Source organism: Scylla paramamosain, chromosome 1 (genome assembly GCF_035594125.1).
Source record: "Scylla paramamosain isolate STU-SP2022 chromosome 1, ASM3559412v1, whole genome shotgun sequence".
In the NCBI taxonomy this organism is placed as follows: domain Eukaryota; kingdom Metazoa; phylum Arthropoda; class Malacostraca; order Decapoda; family Portunidae; genus Scylla; species Scylla paramamosain.
The window spans coordinates 3,690,028-3,717,500 of NC_087151.1; the positions used below are offsets into that span (position 1 = coordinate 3,690,028).

The 27,473-nt window shown below is 39.0% G+C and overlaps 1 protein-coding gene across 13 annotated transcripts in view; it reads left to right on the forward strand.

The window, feature by feature from the left end:
- The first annotated feature begins 4,152 nt into the window (after positions 1-4,152).
- Positions 4,153-27,473, forward strand: part of LOC135116471 (protein phosphatase 1B-like) — a 61,129-nt gene continuing 37,808 nt past the window's right edge. For 7 of the 13 annotated variants that reach the window (XR_010276359.1, XM_063984138.1, XM_063984056.1 and 4 more), the window contains exons 1-8: positions 4,153-4,283; positions 18,603-18,774; positions 18,952-19,056; positions 22,840-22,956; positions 23,251-23,508; positions 23,749-23,970; positions 26,061-26,178; positions 26,938-27,040. Coding sequence is in view for 9 of the 13 variants with exons in the window: in XM_063984138.1 (XP_063840208.1) it covers positions 18,622-18,774; positions 18,952-19,056; positions 22,840-22,956; positions 23,251-23,508; positions 23,749-23,970; positions 26,061-26,178; positions 26,938-27,040 (1,076 nt within the window). In the remaining 4 variants the exon portion in view is untranslated. Of the gene's footprint in view, positions 4,471-10,145; positions 10,212-15,054; positions 15,189-18,602; positions 18,775-18,951; positions 19,057-22,839; positions 22,957-23,250; positions 23,509-23,748; positions 23,971-26,060; positions 26,179-26,937; positions 27,045-27,473 lie in introns of those variants that run through there. The other 6 variants (XR_010276365.1, XM_063983891.1, XM_063984228.1 and 3 more) reach the window with 5 other exon arrangements.

Sequence of the window (27,473 nt, forward strand, 5' to 3'; positions counted from 1 at the left end):
TGCAGAAGCAGGCAGGGAGTTCCAGAGTTTACCAGAGAAAGGGATGAATGATTGAGAGTACTGGTTAACTCTTGCGTTAGAGAGGTGGACAGAATAGGGGTGAGAGAAAGAAGAAAGTCTTGTGCAGCGAGGCCGCGGGAGGAAGGGAGGCATGCAGTTAGCAAGATCAGAAGAGCAATTAGCATGAAAATAGCGGTAGAAGACAGCTAGAGATGCAACATTGCGGCGGTGAGAGAGAGGCTGAAGACAGTCAGTTATAGGAGAGGAGCTGATGAGATGAAAAGCTTTTGATTCCACCCTGTCTAGAAGAGCAGTATGAGTGGAACCCCCCCCAGACATGTGAAGCATACTCCATACATGGACGGATAAGGCCCTTGTACAGAGTTAGCAGCTGGGGGGGGTGAGAAAAACTGGCGGAGACGTCTCAGAACACCTAACTTCATAGAAGCTGTTTTAGCTAGAGATGAGATGTAAAGTTTCTAGTTCAGATTATAAGTAAAGGACAGACCGAGGATGTTCAGTGTAGAAGAGGGGGACAGTTGAGTGTCAATGAAGAAGAGGGGATAGTTGTCTGGAAGGTTGTGTCGAGTTGATAGATGGAGGAATTGAGTTTTTGAGGCATTGAACAATACCAAGTTTGCTCTGCCCCAATCAGAAATTTTAGAAAGATCAGAAGTCAAGCGTTCTGTGGCTTCCCTGCGTGAAATGTTTACTTCCTTAAGGGTTGGACGTCTATGAAAAGACGTGGAAAAGTGCAGGGTGGTATCATCAGCGTAGGAGTGGATAGGACAAGAAGTTTGGTTTAGAAGATCATTAATGAATAATAAGAAGAGAGTGGGTAACAGGACAGGACCCTGAGGAACACCACTTAATAGATTTAGGAGAAGAACAGTGACCGTCTACCACAGCAGCAATAGAACGGTCAGAAAGGAAACTTGAGATGAAGTTACAGAGAGAAGGATAGAAGCCATTGGAGGATAGTTTGGAAATCAAAGCTTTGTGCCAGACTCTATCAAAAGCCTTTGATATGTCCAAGGCAACAGCAAAAGTTTCACAAAAATCTCTAAAAGAGGATGACCAAGACTCAGTAAGGAAAGCCAGAAGATCACCAGTAGAGCGGCCTTGACGGAACCCATACTGGCGATCAGATAGAAGGTTGTGAAGTGACAGATGTTTAAGAATCTTCCTGTTGAGGATAGATTAAAAAAACTTTAGATAGGCAGGAAATCAAAGCAATAGGATGGTAGTTTGAGGGATTAGAACGGTCACCCTTTTTAGGAACAGGTTGAATGTAGGCAAACCTCCAACAAGAAGGAAAGGTAGATGTTGACAGACAGAGCTGAAAGAGTTTGATTAGGCAAAGTGCAAGCATGGAGGCACAGTTTCGGAGAACAATAGGAGGGACCCCATCAGGTCCATAAGCCTTCCGAGGGTTTAGGCCAGCGAGGGCATGGAAAACATCATTGCGAAGAATTTTAATAGGTGGCATGAAGTAGTCAAAGGGTGGAGGAGAGGGAGGAACAAGCCCAGAATCGTCAAAGGTAGAGTTTTTAGCAAAGGTTTGAGCGAAGAGTTCAGCTTTAGAAATAGATGTGATAGCAGTGGTACCATCTAGTTGAAATAGAGGAGGGAAAGAAGAAGAAGCAAAGTTATTGGAGATATTTTTGGCTAGATGCCAGAAGTCACGAGGAAAGTTAGATCTTGAAAGGTTTTGACACTTTCTGTTAATGAAGGAGTTTTTGGCTAGTTGGAGAACAGACTTGGCATGGTTCCGGGCAGAAATATAAAGTGCATGAGATTCTGGTGATGGAACGCTTAAGTATCTTTTGTGGGCCACCTCTCTATCATGTATAGCACGAGAACAAGCTGTGTTAAACCAAGGTTTAGAAGGTTTAGGACGAGAAAAAGAGTGAGGAATGTACGCCTCCATGCCAGACATTATCACCTCTGTTATTCGCTCGGCACACAAAGATGGGTCTCTGACACGGAAGCAGTAGTCATTCCAAGGAAAATCAGCAAAATCCTCAGGTCCCTCCAACTAGCAGAGGCAAAACGCCAGAGGCACCTTCGCTTAGGGGGATCCTGAGGAGGGATTGGAGCGATAGAACAAGATACAGATATGAGATTGTGATCGGAGGAGCCCAACGGAGAAGAAAGGGTGACAGCATAAGCAGAAGGATTAGAGATCAAGAAAAGGTCAAGGATGTTGGGCGTATCTCCAAGACGGTCAGGAATACGAGTATGGTGTTGCACCAATTGTTCTAGGTCGTGGAGGATAGCAAAGTTGAAGGCTAGTTCACCAGGATGGTCAGTGAAGGGAGAGGAAAGCCAAAGCTGGTGGTGAACATTGAAGTCTCCAAGAATGGAGATCTCTGCAAAAGGGAAGATGGTCAGAATGTGCTCCACTTTGGAAGTTAAGTAGTCAAAGAATTTCTTATATTCAGAGGAGTTAGGTGAGAGGTATACAGCACAGATAAATTTAATTTGAGAGTGACTCTGTAGTCGTAGCCAGATGATGGAAAACTCGGAAGATTCAAGAGCGTGGGCACGAGAGCAGGTTAAGTCATTGCGCACATAAACGCAGCATCCAGCTTTGGATCGAAAATGAGGATAGAGAAAGTAGGAAGGAACAGAAAAGGGGCTACTGTCAGTTGCCTCAGACATCTGAGTTTCAGTGAGGAAAAGAAGATGAAGTTTAGAAGAGGAGAGGTGGTGTTCTACAGATTGAAAATTAAATTTTAGACCGCGAATGTTGCAGAAGTTAATGAAGAAAAAGGGGGGTGTCAAGACACTTAGGGTCGTCGACAGAAAGGCAGTCCGACCTGGGGACATTTATGGTCCCCTCCCCAGATGGGGACTCTGAGGCTGGTGTAGGAGTCGCCATGATGATTTTAAAAATTTTGAGTGAAGGGTGTGTGTGTGTTATTAGGTGCTTGTAGTTTTGTGTGGAGGAAGAGAGTTGTCTTTAGAGGGTAGGCTGTGACTTCCCCCTTGTGTTGTGAGACACAAAGGGAAACGTTCAGTGAGATCACAGCTGGGTTTAATGATAAGTTCACAGCACCCCCTGAACAGTTCTTTAGACCTCACTGAGAGTAATTATCGTTGCATACAACGCTGTGAGTTATGTAGAGCCTGAACAGAAAACACGTTTTATCACTTAAAAAGAAAAATAAATAAATAAATGATTATTTATATATATATATATATATATATATATATATATATATATATATATATATATATATATATATATATATATATATATATATATATATATATATATATATATATATATATATATATAGATAGATAGATAGATAGATAGATAGATAGATAGATAGATAGATAGATAGGAGTACTAAATGCATTTCCTTGCCCTAAAATTATATAAATAATATTCAAATAGGATCTTAAAACTATTACTGTAGTCGCTCATTTCTAGCAGAGAAGTCACCATCTCTTTTCCGGGGTACCTATTCTATCTATTCTATCTCAGTTCACATTAGAGGGATCATTAATATTTTTTTTATTTATTATTTTTTTTATGAAAAATGCAATTCTCACATGAAACGCTTTATAATATCAGGTTTAAGTTAAATTTATGGGTACAATACTTAATAACGACTGAGAGATAATATCTAGCAAAGAAATTCATTAACAAAATAATCGTACGCCTAATCGTGTGATCATAATTATGATTTTGCCCACCCTTGATGCTCTTCGTCGTCTTAATATAATTGTGTCGTTGAACAGATATCTTGAGATGAAATCAGCTACAGAAAATAAGCATGTATACATGTATAGTTTTAAATTAGATAGTGACGTAAGATGTGAGCAGCGGGGTGAGTTCCTCAGTGGCGGTGAGTCATCCCGACACCCGCCGGGTGCACTGAGTGCTCCGGTCACACAGATGGGCCGGGTTTCAGATTCCACAAATGGCAATGCAACATTGTTGTGTTTATACAGGTTTATCTTAGGCGGGAAAACGCCACTGTCACTTTTACAAGACTTCTCATGTAATATTTTGCATGCAAGTTTTACTTAAAAGAGTATCTTTATTAAAATCAAAGCATAAGTTAAACTCATCTAGAATAAACCATTGTAAACTGATCGAAAGTGTGTTTCCAAGTGCAATGAAGATAGGAAAAGATTCGAGTACGACTTGGCGATGCTCACTTCTTGTTGATTCTTTGCTCCGCAGTGGACTTTTGAACGTTGAAACGGAGTTTGTGGAGTTTATACTCAGTGTTCATCGATGGCAGTATTATTTGTGTTGTTGTAATGTAAGTCAGCAGCCAGCTTCTAGCTAGGCACAGTTTACCGCACTGTCTCGTAGCTTGAAAACACGTGCTGAGTTTGGGGAGAGAGGTGGGCAGTAGCTGGTGGGGCAGCTCGGGAGTGTCGTCCAGCCAGTATTGATGTCCAAGTCTTGACCCCAGACTGCGTGGCTCCTTGTGTACTATATTATAGGTTAGAACTGCCCTTTTACCTCTTACCGCGTGATGCCAGTCATCGGGGGTAGGCAGAATCACTGTGTAAACTTTAAGTTGCTGTCGATCGCGTGCAGTGTTCTGAGAGTCGTCAGTTGTCATGCCTGATTGATAGAGTATAGGCTTCATGGCCTATTTTGCGACATCATTAACCAGTGTGCAATAACAGCAGTGTGCAGATATGTCAGTCAAGTACTTATCGAATTGGTGATATTGAGCTCAAGTATTTTTAGAAAAAAACACAGTCTAACTTGCACGAAAAAGGAGTGCACCATTAGGAATTAGACATTTTTCTAAGACGCTTTTCTTCTACACGCTTTCCGTCGCAAATTACTCCTTTAGTATTACTGCTGATAGGGATTTTCCTTAAACATAGGGAATATTTCTTATGGCTTTCCGATGGACAAGTGCCGATTTCTGACGTTCTTGATGGGGTTAAGTTAGACTTGGATTGGGTTAGGTTAGGTATGGTTTGATTAGGTTAGGTTAGGAATGTATCAATCAGCGTATTTTGATGCATATAAAACAAAATAAAGCAGTATAGAATTCCCTTCATTCAGGGAAATTTTTAGGGAATTTAAACAATTTTTCCTAAGACTTTCTGACAGGCAAGAGTGCCGACTTTGTGTACTTGGCATCAAAATACAATGATTGATGCACTACTTATTTCTTAATGTCGGACTGGGTTTTCTCAAAATTTACCCAAACTAAATTTAGATGTGTTTCTTGTGACCTGTTGTAATGGTAGTTTTAGAGGACAAGATAGCAGCACTTGTGGAAAGTTGGGGTCCTGGGCTGGCTAGGCCTGCTGCTCATTGGTATGAGTTGGGTTATGCATTTCTGTTGCAGTGTTACCACGTTGGTTGAGTGAGGATACTGCCATGCTGGGCAGGAGAGGCTACCAGCTAATGTATAGTGTTCCCCTGCCCATTCATGGTTCAGCATTCGCATCTTCTCATATTTGCAGATTTTCTTCCTAACCTAAGCTAACTAATGGAGAGATTTCAGAGTTGCCAGATGTCACCACAGGCTCAGTCTTTCAGCCCAAAGAGCCTAGATTATTCTTTCAATTATCGTAAATTACACGCTTTTTTCTGGGACTTGTAACATTTACCCATCAGTACAATACTGATATTCCACTGGTATTCCTTATTCAACATTTGTCCACTCTGAAGTTTTCAGGTGCCACAGCTGGACTTGTAAACAGACTCTTGGGCAAGTCTTAGACACAGGATGTTTGCTGAGATCCCACTTACCTTGATTAAATCTAAAGAGGCAGAATTTTAGTTTTTGTTGCATTTACCAATAAATAGAAAAGAATGGTCAACTACATCTCTATTAACAACAGTATTACTTATTGTTCTGAAGTGTGACTGTTACAACTCCCAGTGAAACATGTCTTTCTGCCCAGTCCGCTTTCGCTACATACTTGTTATTCTTCTGATTTTCCTTATGGTTTTCTACTGTGTATTTCAAGATTTAGAATGGCGCCTAAATGCCTTGCACCTTCCAAGATTTCTGACAAGGAATTAAGCGCCAGAAGGCAATGACCCTGGAAGAGAAAGTTTCAGATAATGGATGTGATCCAGCAAGGCAAAAGTTACGCTGCAGTTGGCTGCCATTATGGTGTGAATGAGAGCACTGTCCAGTACATAAAGAAGATTGAAAAGTCAATAAGATTGACTGTTGCTTCTAGCTTATGCGGAAGCACAAATATTATTGGGGTTGTGAGAAATCCAACAATCGTCAGAATGGAATCTGCCTTGGCCTTGTAGATCAAAGAGTGCCAGAAAAGGAATATTCCTTTGGACAGCAACACCATTTGGAATGAAGCTCTAGATTAATATGAGAGATTTTATACCCCAGGACCTTGACCAGGTACATCAATAGTTCCTGAAGCAATGGAACCAGAACCAGGATCATCAACAGAAGAACAACCTGAAGATGTTCAAGCAACCAAGGACTGGTTTTTCCATTTTCTGAGATAGTTAAACATACATAATGTGATGTTACATGGACAAGCTATTTCTGCTGATACTGAAGCAGCTGAAAATTACTCCAAGAACTTCAAGGAGATTATTCAGGAGATTGGGTTCAAGCTGAACCAGTTGTTCAAAATGGATGAGTCTTGTTGTGGAAGAAGATGCCTTCCAGAACATTCATCATGAAGAAGGAAGCCAAAGCCACAGGATTCAAGTTACACAAGGACTGAGTCACCCTCATCATGTGTGGCAATGCTGGAGGGAGGCTGATGAAACCATCTCATCTATAAATCAGTGAATCCAAGGGCTCTCAAGAACAAAAAATAAGAATTTTTCACCTGTCCACTGGATACACAACCTCAAGACTTGGATCACAAAACTCCTGTCTAACTGGTTTCATCAGTGCTTCGTCCCTGAAGTCAAGGAGTGCCTCAGCAAATTAGGTCAAGTTTAAGGTGTTGTTGGTGATACATAATGCTGGTGGCCACCCAGTCAATTTTTACTATGATAATGTACAAATCAAGTACTTCTCTCCCAACACCACCTTCCTCATCCAGCCTATGGACCAAGGTGTGATCTGTGCCTTTAAGGCACTTTACATTTGGTACTCTGCAGTACTTAGTGGATGCCATGGATACTGACAAAAACTTTAACCTCAAGGCATATTGGTGCAGTTTCACAATCGTAATGTGCATGTCGATCACATAAACATCAAACCTTCAGGCTAAACCTAGCATGATGTATATTTGGCATGTACTGTTGTAGGTGAGGTGTCTTTTCCCAAAAGCCAATAATGCTCTCATTCACTGAAGGTTTATGACATGGGTGATAATAGTATTTGAATTTATGCTGAAAGAGTTCTGTCAGAGGCATCAGTTTATAGAATTTGAATGAAGGATCATCCTTATCTGGTTAAGAGAATGTTAAGCTACAAAATGTATAAATTTCAGGAGCAGCTCGAAGTGCTCTGCTAAAGTGTTGCGGAAACCAGTGTGTGCCCTGACTTGTTTGTGTGGACTCCCAGTATGCCTTGTAAGCTGGTTTCCGTATGAGATCCATATTCATGATTATTCCTAGAAATGCAAGGATTTCCTTTCTTGTTGTTTTATCTTGTTTCATCCATAAATGGATGCAAGACCATTTCTTCCTGTTGAGATCATCTGCATTTTTGCTATCCACTGCTTTGCATAAAAATTTGATTGGTCAACAATAAGATCAATTATGTCATTACTAAAGAAAAGCTTGAAATTATGAGCAGGTTTACTGTCTTGAGAAGGGGGATGTAGTAAAGGAGGCAGTAAAGGGTATATCAGGCAGCCCCACATGAGGCTGTAGCACAGGTACCCACATGCCTCCTGCAGCTAGACTGTTCACAGGGGTTGATGTATCTTAACCTTCATTATCATTTTCATGTTTGTGCTCTCCTTCACCTTTACTTCTATCTGTTTCTTCATCACTGTCATCACTCATATCATCATCACTAGTGTCATAGTGTCATCATGCCTACTTTACTTGCTAGGAAAACTTGGATGTTAGTGTCTCATCACTGTCAGTCATGATATGCTGTACAGTAAGTTTCATTCAGAGTATTATCAGTTTATATTACCTTACAAACCTGAAAGTAGTAACAGGCAAAGAAATATGAAAATAACAAGAGCAATAACAAAAGTAAAGTGAACAATTACAGAGCAGCAACACTTATGTACCTTGTGCCCCAGAGGCTTGCATTGGTTATCATTAATCAGCATTATAAAGGAGAATTTTGTCTGGACAGTGGGATAAAAAGGCAGGAAGGCTTGGCCAATCATAACTTTGTGAATGGCACAGATTAAGAAGGTAATATGACATCATAGCCATAGGAAATTGCACGTGGACCAATGGGGTATAAGGATAACAGGAAGTAGAAGGTCCAGGGTGTGGTTAGTTGACCTCTTATCCTCAAAGGGCATTGGTGCCACTGATTGTTGAGCACTTGATTGATTTCATCAAAACACTGTGCAAACTTAAGAAATGCATACTAAAGATGATGGGACTATGGACAGGTGTACTGGATGAGGAACATTTATTTAATATCACATGTCTATTTTATGAAACAGTTTGATGAAACATCCAATAAAAGGTTAATTGTGAAATTAACTTGGATATTGGATATATTGAGAGGTTTATTTCTAAGAGAGAGAAAATAGAGTTATGATGAATGGAAAGATGTTGGAGTGGAAGAAAGTAACTATGTGAATCCAGCCCTGCTTGGTTCTTGAGGTGTTGGCTCTACTTGTCCTGCATTGATGCCACATTGATAGTTGCATCTCTCTCTCTCTCTCTCTCTCTCTCTCTCTCTCTCTCTCTCTCTCTCTCTCTCTCTCTCTCTCTCTCTCTCTCTCTCTCTCTCTCTCTCTCTCTCTCTCTCTCTCTCTCTCTCTCTCTCTCTCTCTCTCAAAATTTGATGATGGAAAAAGAATGCTATATATCTTCTGGTGCACTTGGCAATGCATACAGGTCATGCAACACCCCCTGTGCCCCATGACACATGAATCCCCCAGGCTATGCTGTGCTGGCCCAGGTCAGGTCATTCATTCATGATTATTCTGGAGTTGAGGTGGCAACAGCATGGACAGGTATAGTCAACACCCCAAGTACCAAGTTAGTCCACTGTGAATCCACTGTAGTGGTGCACTGCAAGTGTTAGTGCTTGTATCTTTATTTTTTAGGTATATAAATGACCTGCCAGAGGTACTTAAGAGCACAGATGATACTATGATATTAAGGACTCTAAGTGGAAAAAAAAAAAAGATTGTAATAAGCTGCACAAAGACATCATGGTATCAACCCTGGAAATCCTGTCAGGAAAAGGCTTCTTACGTTTCATCCCTGGAAATTAGAAATGTTGAGGATTGACACATCTAATATTTCACTTTGTGTCATTTGTTAGATTTTACCTTTGAGAATGTGAATCAAATCTGATGCTTCTACAGAGTCAAGGATGTGATGGCTTTAGAAAATGTTAAGAGATGTACAATCAAGTTGGTCTCCTATCTTAGAGATTTGACATTCATTGAATGACTGGAAGAGTTTAATTTATCAGTCTTAACATATAGAAGGTCAAGAGGACTGATGATAGGAACATGTAAGATTATATAAAGTGCATGATAAAATTTTCTGCAGGATGGTCATAATACAGGAAAGTAAATGAATAGGGGAACACAATAGAAAATTATTTAGGTAAACAAAGCTGAATATCAGGAAGAATTATTTTTGTACCTGTGTAGTCTAAAACTGGAATAACATATCAGAAATGGTCAGTACTGGGAATGTAGCAAGGTTTGAGAGAGGCATAAGAATTGGAGTGGTCAAGATCAGAATAGATCTTAAAGCAGAAATTAATAAGACCAGCCAGTCTTCCTTTAGCTCTTAACCAACTGAAAGATACAGCAGTAGATTGTGAGTGGTCTCACAGGCTAATAAATCTACCTGGAAGTCACCTGTAAGTTTCTGCAATGAGAGAAATTTTTCTTCCACCCTCTGCCATTGAATCCCTCCAAAGTTGTGTTAACTGCTGTCTGTGCATCAGTCTTTTGGCTGCACGAGTCAAATTAATTTCCGTGCTTCTGTCTTGGCCACATAACAGTGAGGGTTTTTCAAAACTAAATCTAATTTAACATTATAATTTCCGTAGCCTAACATGGATTATGCTTGGTGCCAGACTGAGGTGGCCACTGTGGACAGTCTTCAAGTTTATCTGGTAATTATTTCAAAGATGTTGGTGATCTTTTTTGGAGATATGGCCAAATTTGATGTTTTTTGTGGAGATAATTATTATTCCAGAAACTTGTGAAAGTGTGACTTATATGGATGAGTTTCATCAAGTCCCAATTTAATATTCTATCACAAAAAATAATGTTCTGAAGGAAATATCAGAATTACTCCAAAAAAGAGATAATCTATGCCTTAGAGGTGTAACAAACCTAACCTAACCAAACCAAATCAAACCCAACCCAGCCAGAACTAATAGCCGGTGCTGGGAATGTAGTAAGGTTTTAAAGAGAGTTGGGTAAGAGTTGGAGTGGTCAGGATGAGAAGGTAGATTATTCATTATTATTGCAGGACTTCTAGTCCTGCAATAATTATGTAACATGGTAATTATTCTGTTGTCAAAGTTGCCATGTCATGGTATGCTATGGTGGCATAGCATATGGTGGCCCTTATCTCCCACTCCAGTGTTCGCAATTCAGGTTTTCTGCCCTTTCATGCTTCCTTGTGCTAGGAATAACCCTGTGCCTCTCAGATATTTCAAAGTCTCTTCCATCCTCATTAAGATAATGTCTGACTAGAAAATTAATGCTGGCTGCTCTCTGTGTCTCATGTTGTCATGGTGAAGTAAAAGGATTATCTGGCTCAAAGGCTCTATCCCTACTAGAAAAAGAACTGTCATTAATTAAATTAATTTTAACATCAGTAAATGGCACAGCAAAGGCATTATGTGTATAAGCCTCTTCTTTTAGAGCTGCTTCAGTTACAAGTATTGCTTACCAGGGACAGTTTGTCCCTTGGCATTGTTGACCATCTGTAATTATAAGAATTCATGCATAAATTTTTATTGTTATTGAGAAATTAATAACCAATGTTCTTGTCCATGGGTTAGGCCAGATATTCACTTTTTCTTTAATATGCAGCAAACTTAATTTGAATTCTTATAAAAACTTTTCATTTACAGGTTATCAGATTAGACTTGTACAAAAAACTGATAATCTATAAATAATAATAAGGAATTTGGTAAAATATAAGATCAAATTACCACCCCTGAAAAAGAAACATTAATATTTGTACCTGTCAACAGATGAGTGGGGCACAGCACTGGAATATTATCTAATTATTTTTCGTCATTATTAATTTATGAAGGAGATTTGTATTGCAAAACTTTTGTAGGATTTATCAGGTAATGGAAAAATAACACTTTCAATTCTTTTGAGCATTATGGTGAAGTAAAGTAATAATGTTTATGTGTAAGTGAATACCTACACAGTTTTATGTAAGAAATTAGTCAGGTTCATCAGGTATATGATGAGAGGACTAACACTGATTATTATAAGAGATATAAATTGTAAGAGGCTAATTTGTAAATGCCGGAGATCTTGGATTTGGACCTGTTACTTAGAACATGTTTGTGTGGGTCAGAGGAAATACAAGAATTATATATATATATATATATATATATATATATATATATATATATATATATATATATATATATATATATATATATATATATATATATATATATATATATATATATATATATATATATATATATATATATATATATATATATATATATATATATATATATATATATATATGTATATATCATTAAGGGTGCTTAGTTTGTTTTCTGGTATTTTCATGTTTTCTCATGGGGAAAAAACAGACTTTGGGTATGAAAATATCATATAATGATTTATATCCTGCAATGCAAAATAGTGAAATCTCAAAATTCTGATGCCATTAAAATTTCCAATGAAACAAACGTATACTCTACCCTCTTATTCAAAGTAATTTTGTCAAGGGCTCTCAGATAATCAAATTTTTCAGATATGCAAGTTTCTTTTTTGATAGTAATGGATGGCTTTATAGACCCAAAGACACCCTCTGTCCCAAAAAATTGTCCATTGCCAACTGTGTGCAGAGACAGGATATCCTCATTTTAGTATATACAAACATAATTTCTGTTAAAGTGTGAATTATCCAGTCACACTGCTTCATATTACCAATTTGATTTAAGAGTGATTTTATTGATGGCATTGAACAGCCAGGCTTACCTACAAACTGAATGTTTACAGTGTCTTGTGAGGGATCTGCTGGAGCTCGCAGTGTTACAACTTGGGGCATCGTTGTGGAGTTTTCAAAGTGGTGCAAATATTTGTAGACAAAGACATATTATGGTATATGCACAATTTTGTACTTGTAAAAATATGGAAAAAAAGTTGCAGATGAGGGACTGTGGGATGGTCACCAGTGTACACTTATGTACTTGTACATACAAAGGCTCTTGCAGAGTGTCATGGGATGCATCTGCTTTTTTTCAAGCTTTGCCAGATAATTTTGTATGTTGAACAATGATGAGGTAATAATGTGAATGATGATCATAAAAATCAACACTCCACAAAGGTATATAATTGAAATTAAATACATTGAATTTGCTTCATAACCAGTGCATAAGCTTTGCCAGTATGGTTTTGCTGGCACCGTATGTAATACCAAATTATGGATAGATCAGTGTAACTTTTTACCTTTTCTGGTATAGTGGTCAGGATATAAGAATTATATTTACATTAGTGGCTAGCACCACTAGTAAGAAACACATTACATTAAAAATCATATGTGCAACTTGCCTCATGACAAATGTTCAGGCTTCTCTGATGTAGGTTGATGTTGGTGCTGATGACATCCAAAGCGTAGCCTTATGAATATACCGGCCGTTTTTAACACTGCTTCTAAAACCTAAAATTTTCTATGAACAGTATAGTCTGCTATTTTTCCTTCTAGGTACCTACTTAATGTTCCACTGATGCATACTGGTGCCTAGTATTTATTGAAGGGATCCTGTGATAACTATAGGAGAGGTGAGGTATTAGTACCTGTGGGGAAAGTTTGATCATATTATCATTGAAATTGACAGAGTTCAAGCAGGGATGACTTTGATGATATCTTGAGGAAATATCCCAGGATATTATTGGGCATGAAATGAGAACAGCAAATAATGTTCATGAAAAAGATATTGCATCCTTTTATACAAAAAGAATAAGGGAGGCTTACTATCTGATGTACTGTTGAAACATCGAAGGTCAACAAACTCCACAGGGGCTATTGTAATAATTATGACCTGAATGAGAATGTCACATACCTCAAGTGTACTATGAGAGATTTGATCCTTGACCACACCTTCACATGACTTCCACTGTAGATAAATTTCTCAATGCTTCAAAAATAAAGTATTATTGTTCTTGGCAAAATGTAAAGGATAAGAAGTTTGAGAAGGACAAGAAAATAGATGTGGATCATTATGGGTTTGACTTGCCTTTGTGCAAAGAAACTTGAACCAAATAGTTACCTAGGTGATGTGGGATATGCTGATAGGTGATGTATGATAACTTGCTATGATGTATAAAAGAGGCAAAAACCATTGTCTAGTAGATATTTTAGATCTGTAAACTATATGTTCAGACACCTGGGAAACCTATAGCCATATTTGAATCAGTCAGTTTGTGTTGGGTCTTGACCACATGGTTGGGCAGCTTGTTAGTTGTAAATAGAAATTGTGTGAAAGTAGGAAATTACCATGTAGTTGATAGAAAGCCATGAAAGTAGAAATTTAATGTTTCAGGAGAGGAATTACTTTACAGGAAACAGATGAATATAGAAACTTTAGAGTTGTTTTATCACAGGCAGTGACAGATTGATAATAATGATGATCATACATTGCTGGAAAATGGAAGAGCTTTGGTTACCTAGTAAGGATAAAATAAAACATTCCATGTTTATAATTCATTTTCATACACATTTGTTTGTCTATGATATGATTTCCTCAGTCTTCTAAAAAATTGTATTGTAAATGTTGTATAGATTCTTATCAGATGAAAGCTTTATTTGTATGTAGGTATATAGACAGTTTTGTGCCATCTATAAAAGCTTCTTTGTTATCGCCACTTTCTTTGGATGATCAGTGCAGGATAATGAGACCTGTTTCACGCTGACTCGATGTATTGATTGAATCAGTCAAAACCAGGGAACATGAGAAAATTCTCATAAAGACAAATATATAATGGTAACTTAACAGTCTCAGCCTTATGGAATAGGTTTATAGATTTATGTTACTACACACATTGGTAGCTTAACAGTCTCAGTCTTACAGAATAAGATTACAAATATATTGGTAACTTAACAGTCTGAGCCTTATGGAAGAAGATTACAGGTTTACGTTACTGCACACATTGGTAGCTTAACAGTCTCTGTCTTACAGGATAAGATTACAAATTGTGCTACTGTACGCTCTTACATAAAACAGGACATATATGTTACACTATGTTGTAGTCAAGACACTCATGTGTTGGCAGGTCATTTAACTCCTGTAGACTGGAAATCACTCTCAATGCGAGATGCTCGTTCACAACATTTGCTCCCCTTTACAGTATACCTGCTTCTGCCCCAGGGCAGGGCAGAGTTGGGTGTCCCTTACACATTTTTCTTGTGTGGAGTCTTTGAAATACCTATCTGACCTCCATTAACCCAGCTGAGGCTAAATTTATCAGGTCAGCAAAATATCTTCTCCCCATCCCATCCACTACCATCCTCAGTGTTTCTCTCTATCTCCCTTCTCTCTCTCTCTCTCTCTCTCTCTCTCTCTCTCTCTCTCTCTCTCTCTCTCTCTCTCTCTCTCTCTCTCTCTCTCTCTCTCTCTCTCTCTCTCTCTCTCTCTCTCTCTCTCTCTCTGGTAGTAACATCTTCATATTAGTTATTTGCAATGCAAAACTATTTCTGAATAGAAATCTTCATATTCTTTTCAACCAGAGTTATAGTATTTATATATCAGCATACAATTGCTATTGATAAGATAAAAAGTTTCTACCCTGTTGTGCGTCAGAAATTAAGATAGTGGACAGTGTGCTGTTCCCTTGTTATCACTCATCATCAGAGGACGTTGTCAGTCATACAGCTTGTCTAGGTAATTTTATAAACATTGTTTCACATTATTTATAACAGAAGCTTAGCAGTTCCTGTTGAGTAACCTCTTAAATATTTGTATAGCATTGCTTTTATAATGCATGAATGTGTGTGAAAGAATGTGGCAAAACTATTGAGGTGACGGCAAGTTACAGATATATCTGTACCTAGATTAGTCATGCTTACCATTTGAATTAATCTAACCTTTACTGATTTTGTTATTTTTATTTCCAAATAATGGTTTTAGTACACTTCATCTCACTCTCCAACACATGCAAATAAACACACACACACACACACACACACACACACACACACACACACACACACACACACACACACACACACACACACACACACACACACACACACACACATGTAGTAACCAGGAGTGCAAAGGTATCAAAAATAATTGTGTGACCTAAAGATGATTATGATACAGATATCTAAGGCACTGTCTTTTTGTTCTGGTCAGGAGTTCAGTATCTTGCTACACCTTTCAAAGCTGAAGATTTATTCCCCTTACAGATCAGTTTATGTTTTCATGATGGCCCAAGGTGTGGGGGACATTACATTAGTGGCAGCTGTAAAGATCCTCATTAAATATATGGTATATGGTACCCATAATGATATAATAAGCCTCTGTGTCTGAGCAGGGACTGCCCCATGTTCTGACCAAAGTAGCTTGTCTGTAATCTCTTCAACTTCATGTTGTACCACATAACTAAGTCATATCTTGCCATTGGCAACATACCATAATGTACATGCCATGTCATGCCTTGTTGCAGTAATATACACAACTTACAAGTATACAAAGTCATGCCTTTCCAGTTAGCTAATTATTATTATTAATTATTATTTTTATTATTATTATTATTATTATTATTATTATTATTATTATTATTATTATTATTATTATTATTATTATTATTATTATTATTATTGGTGAGTGTGGTAGGAAAGTTGTACAATAGGATGCTGATAAGGAGTCATAGAAGGAATAGAAAATATCATCCAAGAGGAACAGGGAGGTTTAAGAAAGGAAAGAGATTGTGTAGACAAGATTTTTGCAGTAAAACAACTGTGTGAAAATTTTTTTGGGGAAAAGGAAGGAAATCTTTTTTGGTGTTCATGGACTTGGAGAAAGCATATGATGAAATTGACAGGAAAGAACCATGAAATGTTCTGAAAGTATACAGAAGTGGAGGCAAGTTGCTGGAAGGAGTGAAGAGTTTCTGTGTAAATAGCAGGGCATGTGTGAGAGTTGGTGATGGTGTGAGTGAGTTCCCAGATTATGTGTGCATCAAGGTTGTTAATGTCAGTGTGGTTGTTCAGCTTGTATATGGATGGTGTAGTAAAAAGGAAGTAAATATGAGGGTTTTAGGCAGAGGCCTGAGTTTGAAGGAAGGGTATGGAATCTGAGTCAGCTATTATTTGCTTATAATACAGCTCTGGTGGCTGACTCAGAGAGAAGTTGAAAAGACCGGTGGAATAGAAAGTTCACATCTCATCTCAAGCTAAAACAGCATCTATGTAATTGGGTGTTCTGAGTTGTCTCCATCAGTTCCCCCCCCCCCCCTCCAGGTGCTAACTCTGTACAAGATCCTTATCTGTCTAAGTATGGAGTATTGTTTACATGTATGGGAAGGGTTCCACTCACAATGTACTTTTAGACAGGGAGGAATTAAAAGCATTTTGCCTTATGAACTTCTCATTTCTGACTGTCTGTCTTCAGCCTCTTTCTCATTGCTGCAATGTTACACCTCTTGCTATCTTCTACTGCTATTTTCACAATACAGTAAACTCTTGATATAACAAACTTTGGTTTTCCGGATTTCGGATATAACGGACCCTTTGAGGCTGTTGAACATTTGTTTTATTTTGTGAACTAACTTCACAGATTATGGCATTTTTCTAAATTATCAAACACTTGCTTTATTTTACAAACATATTAGTTCATAAAATACATGAGAATTGGTTGACATGCAATCAATTCACATGTTTTGAAAGATGGTGCAATGCTTTTCTCCCATGGATCTAGCCACCCTCTGCAATGACGTCATGTGTGGCTAACTCCTGACTGGCTGCTGCTTACCTCGTCCCAGGCAACAGTGAATCAGGAGTTAGCTGTGTGTGATGTCACTGTAGAGGGTGTGGCTAGACTTTGCTGGAGAGAAACATTGCACCATCCTTTGTGTGTGCATGCGTGTGTGCGTACACGTAGCTACTACATATGCGTGTGATCGAATGACTCTCTGCAAATAATGAATGGTGTTCATTAGATGTATCTTAATTAACGACCTTTGGATGTAATGAACTTTTGGCTATAGCGAACCACCCTTTCCCAATATGTCTGTTATATCGAAGGTTTGCTGTAACTGCTCGTCTGACCTTGCTAACTGCATGCCTTCCCTCTTCCTGTGGTCTTGCTGCATAAGACTCTACTTTTTCTTATCCCCTGTTCTGTCCACCTCTCTAATGCAGGAGTTAACCATCATTCTCAATCATTTATTCCCTTTCTCTGGTAAACTCAGGAACTCCCTGCATGCTTCTGTATTTCCCCCTTCCTATGACTTGAACTCTTTCAAGAGAGAGGCTTCAAGGCAGTTATCCTGTTACTTGATTTTCCTGTTTGGAATCTTTAGGAACTGGCACTCATTCTCTCTCTCTCTCTCTCTCTCTCTCTCTCTCTCTCTCTCTCTCTCTCTCTCTCTCTCTCTCTCTCTCTCTCTCTCTCTCTCTCTCTCTCTCTCTCTCTCTCTCTCTCTCTCTCTCTCTCTCTCTCTCTCTCTCTCTCTCTCTCAATTTTTGTTGCAATTGGCCAGTGACTCTCTTACATAAGAAAATGTGGGCAACACATTGTCACAAGTGATAATGCACATATACTCGTATATGCTATTTATTTTGTAAGAGGAATGTGGTATATTATTAATAACATTAGATGTAGTATTTTTGTGTTAACTAATCTACATGATATCAATACAAATATATGACATTTTTGCATTACATCATCTGAATTTTAACATGACCCATCTCTTCACATGTTTACATAATGCAACAGCTTCATACAATGCATATAGAAGCCACCCGTTCCTATATTTGGGGACCTGCATCTCAGTGGGCTTTTTCCCTCTTGGCTGGTGCCCCTCCTACATTAAAAAAAAAAAAAAAAAAAAAAAAAAAAACAATATGCTTAAATCAGAAGGTACGAAATGTGAAGGATGAAAAACATAAGTTATGCATTGTAAAGGTTTTCAATGTTTTCTGTATGCCTGTGGAGCCTTTTTGTAGACTTGAACTTGTTCTGAAAGCTGGTCCCTCATGCCAGTTTCTTTGTTCAGTTATGGAACTAAGTCTTGACACTCAAGACTTGGAGGTGAAATAGAAGTCTCATATAAGTTTTTTCTGTCAACAGATGAAGAAGTGATCTTATCATGGGTGCATTTCTAGATAAGCCAAAAACAGACAAACACAACGAGAATGGGGTCGGCAATGGACTTCGGTATGGGCTGTCTAGTATGCAGGGCTGGCGCATTGAAATGGAGGATGCCCATGCTGCTGTAGCCAATCTTCCTGGTGTGCTCAAGGTTAGAGTGGTAGTTAAAGATTCAGGGTCATGTGTGGTGTTCATCATTATCTGATTCACATGCTTCTGTATTCATCACTTTGGAGTAAGAATGATTTTGAGACAGGTGACATAAGTATGACTATTTAGGATATAAGTAGAATATAAATGAACTCATTTTCTTCTCTTTATCTCTCAGGATTGGGCATTTTTTGCAGTGTTTGATGGCCATGCCGGTGCCAAAATATCGGCCCACTGTTCTGAACACCTCCTGAATTCCATCACATCAGGCGAGGAATTTCTAGTGAGAAAAGTGGTTGTCTTGTGGTACTACCTATTATTTATAAGTCCTTTGATAATATTTAAAGAAATTTCAAAGTGTACAGAGTGAATTGCACATTACTCGAAGAAAATAGATGAAGCGCTGGTCAGTTATAGTTATCATAGTTGATGCAGGTAAAACTGATCTAGAAGACATGCTCCCTGTCATCCTTTTTGGTAGTGCAGCATATTGGTGCTCTGTAACTTCTTGCCAGTTCCTAAAATCTTTAGAATATTTTCAGACACCTTGCCCATAGATGATGTTTTAAAATTCTTTTGTCTTCATTACTCATTTACTGTCATAGGTTTCATTATGTTTTTTTTTTTTTATGTAGGAGGGACACTGGCCAAGGGCAACAAAAATCCAATAAAATAAAAATGCCCACTGAAATGCCAGTCCCATAAAAGGGTCCAAAGTGGTAGTCAAAAACTGAAGGATAAGTGTCTTGAAACCTCCCTCTTGAAGGAATTCAAGTCATAGGAAGATGGAAATACAGAAGCAGGCAGGGAGTTCCAGAGTTTACCAGAGAAAGGGATGAATAATTGACAATACTAGTTAACTCTTGCTTTAGAGAAGTGGACAGAATAGGGGTTAGAGAAAGAAGAAAATCTTGTGCAGCAAGGTCACGGGAAGAGGGGAGGCATGCAGTTAGCATGAAAATAGCGGTAGAAGACAACTAGAGATGCAACATTGCGGCGATGAGAGAGAGGCTGAAGACAGTCAATTAGAGGAGAGAAGTTGATGAGACGAAAAGCTTTTGATTCCACCCTGTCTAGAAGAACAGTATGAGTGGAACCCCCCCCCCCCCCGAGTCATGTGAAGCATACTCCATACATGGACGGATAAGGCCCTTGTACAGAGTTAGCAGCTGAGGGGGGTGAGAAAAACTGGCGGAGACGTCTCAGAACGCTTAACTTCATAGGACAGAACCTATGGTTCTGTCCTGGTGACATAGGACATAGATTTAGGAGAACAACAGTGATCGTCTACCACAGCAGCAATAGAACGGTCAGAAAGGAAACTTGAGATGAAGTTACAGAGAGAAGGATAGAAGCCGTAGGAGGGTAGTTTGGAAATCAAAGCTTTGTGCCAGTCTCTTTCAAAAGCTTTTGATATGTCCAAGACAACAGCAAAAGTTTCACCAAAATCTCTAAAAGAGGATGACCAAGACTCAGTAAGGAAAGCCAGAAGATCACCAGTAGAGTGGCCTTGACGGAACCCATACTGGTGATCAGATAGAAGGTTGTGAAGTGATAGATGTTTAAGAATCTTCCTGTTGAGGATAGATTCGAAACTTTGGATAGGCAGGAAATTAAAGCAATAGGATGGTTGTGTGAGGGATTAGAACAGTGACCCTTTTTAGGAACAGGCTGCATGTAGGCAAACTTTCAGCAAGAAGGAAAGGAAGATGTTGACAGACAGAGCTGAAAGAGTTTGACTAGGCAAGGTGCAAGCACGGAGGCACAGTTTCGGAGAAGAATAGGAGGGACCCCATCAGGTCCATAAGCCTTCTGAGGGTTTAGGCCAGCAAGGGCATGGAAAACATCATTGCGAAGAATTTTAATAGGTAGCGTGAAGTAGTCAGAGGGTGGAGGAGAGGGAGGAACAAGCCCAGAATCACCCAAGGTAGAGTTTTTAGCAAAGGTTTGAGCGAAGAGTTCAGCTTTAGAAATAAATGTGATAGCAGTGGTGCCATCTAGTTGAAAAAAAGGAGGGAAAGAAGAAGAAGCAAAGTTATTGAAGACATTTTTGGCTAGATGCCAGAAGTCATGAGGGGAGTTAGATCTTGAAGGATTTTGACACTTTCTGTTAATGAAGGAGTTTTTGGCTAGTTGGAGAACAGACTTGGCATGGTTCCGGGCAGAAATATAAAGTGCATGAGATTCTGGTGATGGAAGGCTTAAATACCTTTTGTGGGCCACCTCTGTATCTTGTATAGCATGAGAACAAGCTGTGTTAAACCAAAGTTTGGAAGGTTTAGGTCGAGAAAAAGAGTGAGGAATGTACGCCTCCATGCCAGACACTATCACCTCTGTTATGCGCTCAGCACACAAAGACGGGTCTCTAACACGGAAGCAGTAGTCATTCCAAGGAAAATCAGCAAAATACCTCCTCAGGTCCCCCCAACTAGCAGAGGCAAAACGCCAGAGGCACCTTCGCTTAGGGGGATCCTGAGGAGGGATTGGAGGGATAGGACAAGATAAAGATATGAGATTGTGATCGGAGGAGCCCAACGGAGAAGAAAGGGTAACAGCATAAGCAGAAGGATTAGAGGTCAGGAAAAGGTCAAGAATGTTGGGCGTATCTCCAAGACGGTCAGGAATACGAGTAGGGTGTTGCACTAATTGCTGTAGGTCATGGAGGATAGCAAAGTTGAAGGCTAGTTCACCAGGATGGTCAGTGAAGGGAGAGGAAAGCCAAAGCTGATGGTGAACATTGAAGTCTCCAAGAATGGAGATCTCTGCAAAAGGGAAGAGGGTCAGAATGTGCTCCACTTTGAAAGTTAAGTACAGTAAAACCCCTTTCATCTGGCATTCGAGTATCCGGCAGCTTCAAGTATCTGGCACATTTTTCCCCGAGCCTTAAAATCAATAAAAAATCAATGTGTACTCATAAAATCAATTAAAATTCCCACGTGAGGCATACTTTGTCCCCTCGCCACCAGAGCGCACTGCTTCACGCAACCCGCGGCCCACTGCACTGTGTTTACTCAGTGACTCAGTCCTGCGTGTGCACTGTTTATCGCCTGATGCCTTCATCATGCCTAAAGTTGTAGAAAAGAGGAAGCATGTTGTGCTTATACTTAAGCAGCTGATCAGATCAGCTGCTGATTAAGATCAGCTGATCTTTGTTATGGTAAGATGCGTGAGTGTAGGGTGGTGATTGTGGACATAATTTCACTTCTATTCAAGTATCCGGCGTGTTGGGGGTCCCGTTGATGCCGGATAAGAGGGATTTTACTGTAGTCAAAGAATTTCTTATAGTCAGAGAAGTTAGGTGAGAGGTATATAGCACAGATAAATTTAGTTTGAGAGTGACTCTATAGTCGTAGCCAGATGGTGAAAAACTCAGAAGATTCAAGAGCGTGGGCACGAGAGCAGGTTAAGTGATTGCGCACATAAACACAACATGCAGCTTTGGATCGAAAATGAGGATAGAGAAAGTTGGAGGGAACAGAAAAAAGGGCTACTGTCAGTTGCCTCAGACACCTGAGTTTCAGTGAGGAAAAGATGAGGTTTAGAAGAGGAGAGGTAGTGTTCTACAGATTGAAAATTAGATCTTAGACTGCGAATGTTGCAGAAATTAATGAAGAAAAAGTTGAGGGGGGTGTCAAGACACTTAGGATCGTCGACAGAAAGGCAGTCTGACCTGCGGACATTTATGGTCACCTCCCCAGATGGGGACTCCGAGGCTGGTGTAGAAGTCGCCATGATAATTTTGAAATTTTTGAGTGAAGGGTGTGTGTGTTATTAGGTGCTTGTAGTTTTGTGTGGAGGAAGAGAGTTGTCTTTAGAGGGTAGGCTGTGACTGCCCTCTTGTTGTGACTGCCCCCTTGTATGTACATACAAGCAATCATGCCATGATTGCTTGTATGTAAAACTATGGATTTATAGAAGAGCCCTGAAATGTATCCCTAAAGTGAGCTCCATTTTCCTATAAAGAATAGAAAATTATCCATGTGAATGTCATCATTAGATAATCTCATTTAAACTGGATGAGAAAACAAACTTTTTTTAATCTCCTTTTATTATTATCTGTTTTCAGCCATCCTCGATTGCTGAGTTTGAAACAGATTCAGAGGAGAGGACTATAAACAAGATTAAGAAGGGTATTCATGCTGGTTTTTTGAGACTAGATGAGTCCATGCGCCAAATGCCAGAGGTAACTGATCTTAATTTTTATTTGTTTATTTTATTTTATTTTTATTTATTTATTTATTTATTTTTTTTTCACTCACATTAGACAACTTTTTATCATAATGTCAATCCCACAAAATTAAAGATAATCTTTAAATATTGAGAATAATATGAAAAAAAAAAGTTAGCACATTACTTTATCTCAGTTGGTTTTTATCGTTTCTAAGGTCTTTCCTTTTTCAAGAGTGAAAGAAAGTCAGGATTGTCTCTTATTCCTGGTTCACATCAAATTAAGTAATCATGTTCTTATTACTGCTAGGTTGCCAGTGGAGAAGACAAGAGTGGCACAACTGCTGTATGTGCCCTAATTTCTCCAACGCATGTGTTTGTCGCCAATTGTGGAGATTCCCGTGGAGTCCTATACCGTGGTGGTGGTATTGGGTTCAGCACACAGGATCACAAGCCAGTCAATCCTACAGAAAAGGAGAGAATTCAAAATGCAGGAGGAAGTGTGATGATACAAAGAGTCAATGGTTCTCTGGCTGTTTCAAGAGCACTTGGAGATTATGAGTACAAAGTAAGTGTATTGCATTATTTTGAGTGATATTCTAACAATCATGGCATTCAATCTTCTTCATTGTTAAATTGAAGTAGAAAATTTGAGGCTTTTAGAATAAGAATAGCAATTTTCTACATGAGATACATCAGATATATACCTAATTTTTTTTCTTTCTCATTCCAAACTTGTACAAGCACCATGATACTGTGGATGTAGGATTGATAACTCTGTTAATTAAGTGTTCATCTCTTTTCTCAGAATGTAGAGGGGAAGGGTCCTTGTGAACAGTTAGTGTCCCCAGAGCCAGAGATATACGTGGAACGCCGGCAAGACGATGATGAGTTCTTAGTGTTAGCATGTGATGGAATTTGGGATGTTATGACCAATGAGGACCTGTGTGCCTTTGTGCGGTCACGACTTCTCATCTCTGATGACCTCGAAGCCATTACAAACCATGTTGTTGACACATGCCTTCATAAGGTATAAATGAGTCTTGTGTACTCAGTGATAGTTCTAGGTCACAATATAGATGCATGTAAAAAGTTTGATGACAGTCATGACCTTCACTTGACATTTCTTTCTGTTTGCAAATTAATTAGCACCCTGTTGAAAAGCTAGATTGCTTTTGCCACTTGCCTTTAGATTTCAGCATTTTCTCCTCCATAACAGATGTTCCCTTATGGGTTGGTACTCGTTCTTGTTGTTGTTCTCAAGATTGTATGACTAAGCCACAAAGCTGTGAAAGACCACCATGAGAAGTACCATATGGAATTATTGTGTGTATATCTGTGTCTATAATTAGTGTGTATATATCTTTTTCTGTGTGTGTATGTTACATATTGAGATGTCTTGATTAGGAAAAGTGGGAATTTAGATAGGATAGGTCTGTGGTGATGGTGTGCATAGTGTTCTAGGTTTTGTGTTAGGTTGGTTTGGCAGGATGGCTTACTATCACTGGAGGGCTTTCTGCAACATACAGTGCCCGTCAGTTGAAGCATCACCTCGGCAATAACACTCACAAAAATATGGACTGCATGAATGTATGGGCACAAAAAAAAAAAAAAAAAAAAAATTTGCATGGATATTCACCAACAACTCCCCTACTTAGAGATAACTCTTCACCTGCTCTTCTTGACCTGAACAGAATCACAGAGCTGCTTCACATGGTTGCTACTGAGGGTCTCCTAGGCCTCTTGAACCTCCACCTCCAACCTTGGTATACTGGAGGTGTCAATCCCCTGTAGCCAACATCATATTATCCCCAACACATTCTCAGTAGGAGAAGGGTCTGGGAAATTACCTGGCCTATGCCCTATAAACTCCACTTGGCAATCATGAAGCCAGTTGGTGGTGAACTGGGTTTGTGGCAAGGGGCACCATCTTGCAGCTGACCCACTCTTCTCAGATGTAGTCTTCAGATGGTCATTCAAAATGGTATAGTAAGCTTCAGCATTAATTATTTAATTCCTGGAAAGAATTACAAGTTCACCAGTGCCACCATACCCCATTAAACCCCAACACCATAATATATGCAGGGGGGGGGTACTTTACAGTACTTTCTTTGGGTTGCTGTCAGGCACATTAAACATTGCATTGTCTGTCTAGAGCACCTTTTGCCATTGCTCCAATTGCTTTTGCCATTGCTCCAATCTTCAATCAATTGCTTTTGCCATTGCTCCAATCTTCATATTTTGCAGCAAAATGAAGTTGTTTCTCCCTCTGCAGAGCTGTAATGAGGGGCTTCTTACTTGCTTTAACTTTCTTGCAACAAAGGTTGTTGTTGTGGTAGTGTTCTGTGGTCCAGACAGGGACTTTATGTAGAAGAAGAGGATTATTTTACTTAATTTGTATTGCTGTTAATGTGGGATTTGCTTCCACCTTCCTCTTTATAAGTTTCGTTTCAGAGAGGGACTATGGGGTGAGCTCCTCCCTCCCCCTGGGAAAGGGATGGTATTACCTGACTGCCTGATGTCTTGTACGTTGCCATCAGATGTTGCATAGATTGCCAGGCTAAGCTGGTTTATTAGAGATTTTAATGAGTTTTCAGGCCTAATCTGTTACACTCTTCACTCATGATGTTGGCATGGCGAGTATAAGGCTTTGACACATTGTACTGAAAAATATAGCAGTATTCTGCAATGCACACAAAGATTAGCAGGTCCTAACAAGATGAGGGAATGCAGTATATACCCTTCTAATAAGAGCTAATCCATCACTAAATAATTGTTTCTATTATGTATGAATCGAGGAGTGTGAGGTGGGTTACCATGTAGCTAATTTCTCCAGAATGATATTCTTCACCATGATACATGCCTCATACCAAATACTACCTTATGAAATGTTACAAGACCAAGTGTGACACTTCAACTGATGGGCACTGTACATATGAGGTGCCTAGAATCATACTGCACCAAGCACTGAAAAAAAAAAAAAAAAAGGAAGAAAATAGCTTCCAAAGTTTCACAATATTTAAACATGCATATCTCAGGAACTAAAGGAGATAAGGCATTACATGTACTGATTTGGAAAGATTTAATGTGCTTGCTCATTTGTTATATTTTGCATTTCAGGGGAGCAGAGATAATATGAGCTTAGTGTTGATTACTCTGCCAGGAGCACCAAAAGTTTCAGAAGAGGCTAAGAAGAAAGAACAAGAACTAGAGGACTTGATAGAAAAGAAAGTAACTGGTAAGAACAGCATAATGTTTTACAGTTGATTTTTATTATGTACATAATTTCTATATTTAAATTGATCAGGTTTTCTTTCAGGCTTGTGAGAACATATTTCTGCATAAGTTTTATTTGACCAATATCTTACTGGCATATTGTACTGTGCATCATTAGCTATCATGGATTATAGGAGGGATTCTCAACCTTTCCTCCATTATTAACCACACTGGCTTGATGTATTTCTCCACTTACCCCCTTTATTTCCATGCAAAAAAAAAAAGATTTCTCTCTCCCTCATTTCTCTCTTCCTCACACACACACACACACACACACACACACACACACACACACCGCGTAGTGTAGTGGTTAGCATGCTTGGCTCACAACCAAGAAGGCCTGGATTCGAATCCTGGGAGCGGCGAGGCAAATGGGCGAGCCTCTTAATGTGTAGCCCTTGTTCACCTAGCAGCAAGTAGGTATGGGATGTAACCTGAGGGGTTGTGACCTCGCTGTCCTGGTGTGTGGTTTGTATGGTTTGTAAGTGGTCTCAGTCCTATCCAAAGGTCAGTCACTGTGAGCTCTGAGCTCTTTCCATAGGGTAACAGCTGGCTGGGTAACCAGCAGATGACCGTAGGTGAATCACACACACAGTGATCAATGTTATCTGTAAGTTTGCAGATTCAGGAGTTAGTGAGTGACAAATGGCAGTATGTGATGTGGCATAATTATAGCATGTTTCATGATTTTTTTTTTTTTTTTTTTTTTTTTTTTTTTCAGAGTTATGTAAACAGGAGGGGCAAGTGAGCATTGCACAGATAATGCAGTCCCTTGCTGATGAAAATCTACCCAATCTTCCTCCTGGTGGAGGTCTAACATCCAAGTAAGTATTGATGATTTTTTTTTTACTTATGTGTTAATAGCTTGATTGTTAGATTGAAAGACAGTTACCTTGTATTCATTGTTGCTATGCCAGTTCTATTTGTTTTTACTCTTTTTTCTGTCTTTCCTGTGCAAGCCCTCACAAAATGTTGAGGGAGGTTTCAAGGGGCAGGGATGTAAATTCTTAGAAAAGTTTGAACCTATAAATAATTTTGCTTATGCTGTGAATAGGAAGAATTTTGATGAATTGGTATATTTGAAAAAGAATATAAATAAATAAATAAAATAAATAAATAAAAACAAAGATAAAAACCTGGAAAATATTGTTTTACATTTAAGAAAGATGCTTGTTGCTATTACAGGAAACCAAAATGTGTACCAATTCAATGAATAGAAACTGAGCAGTAATGAATATGAAGTAACTTGTAAAGCTG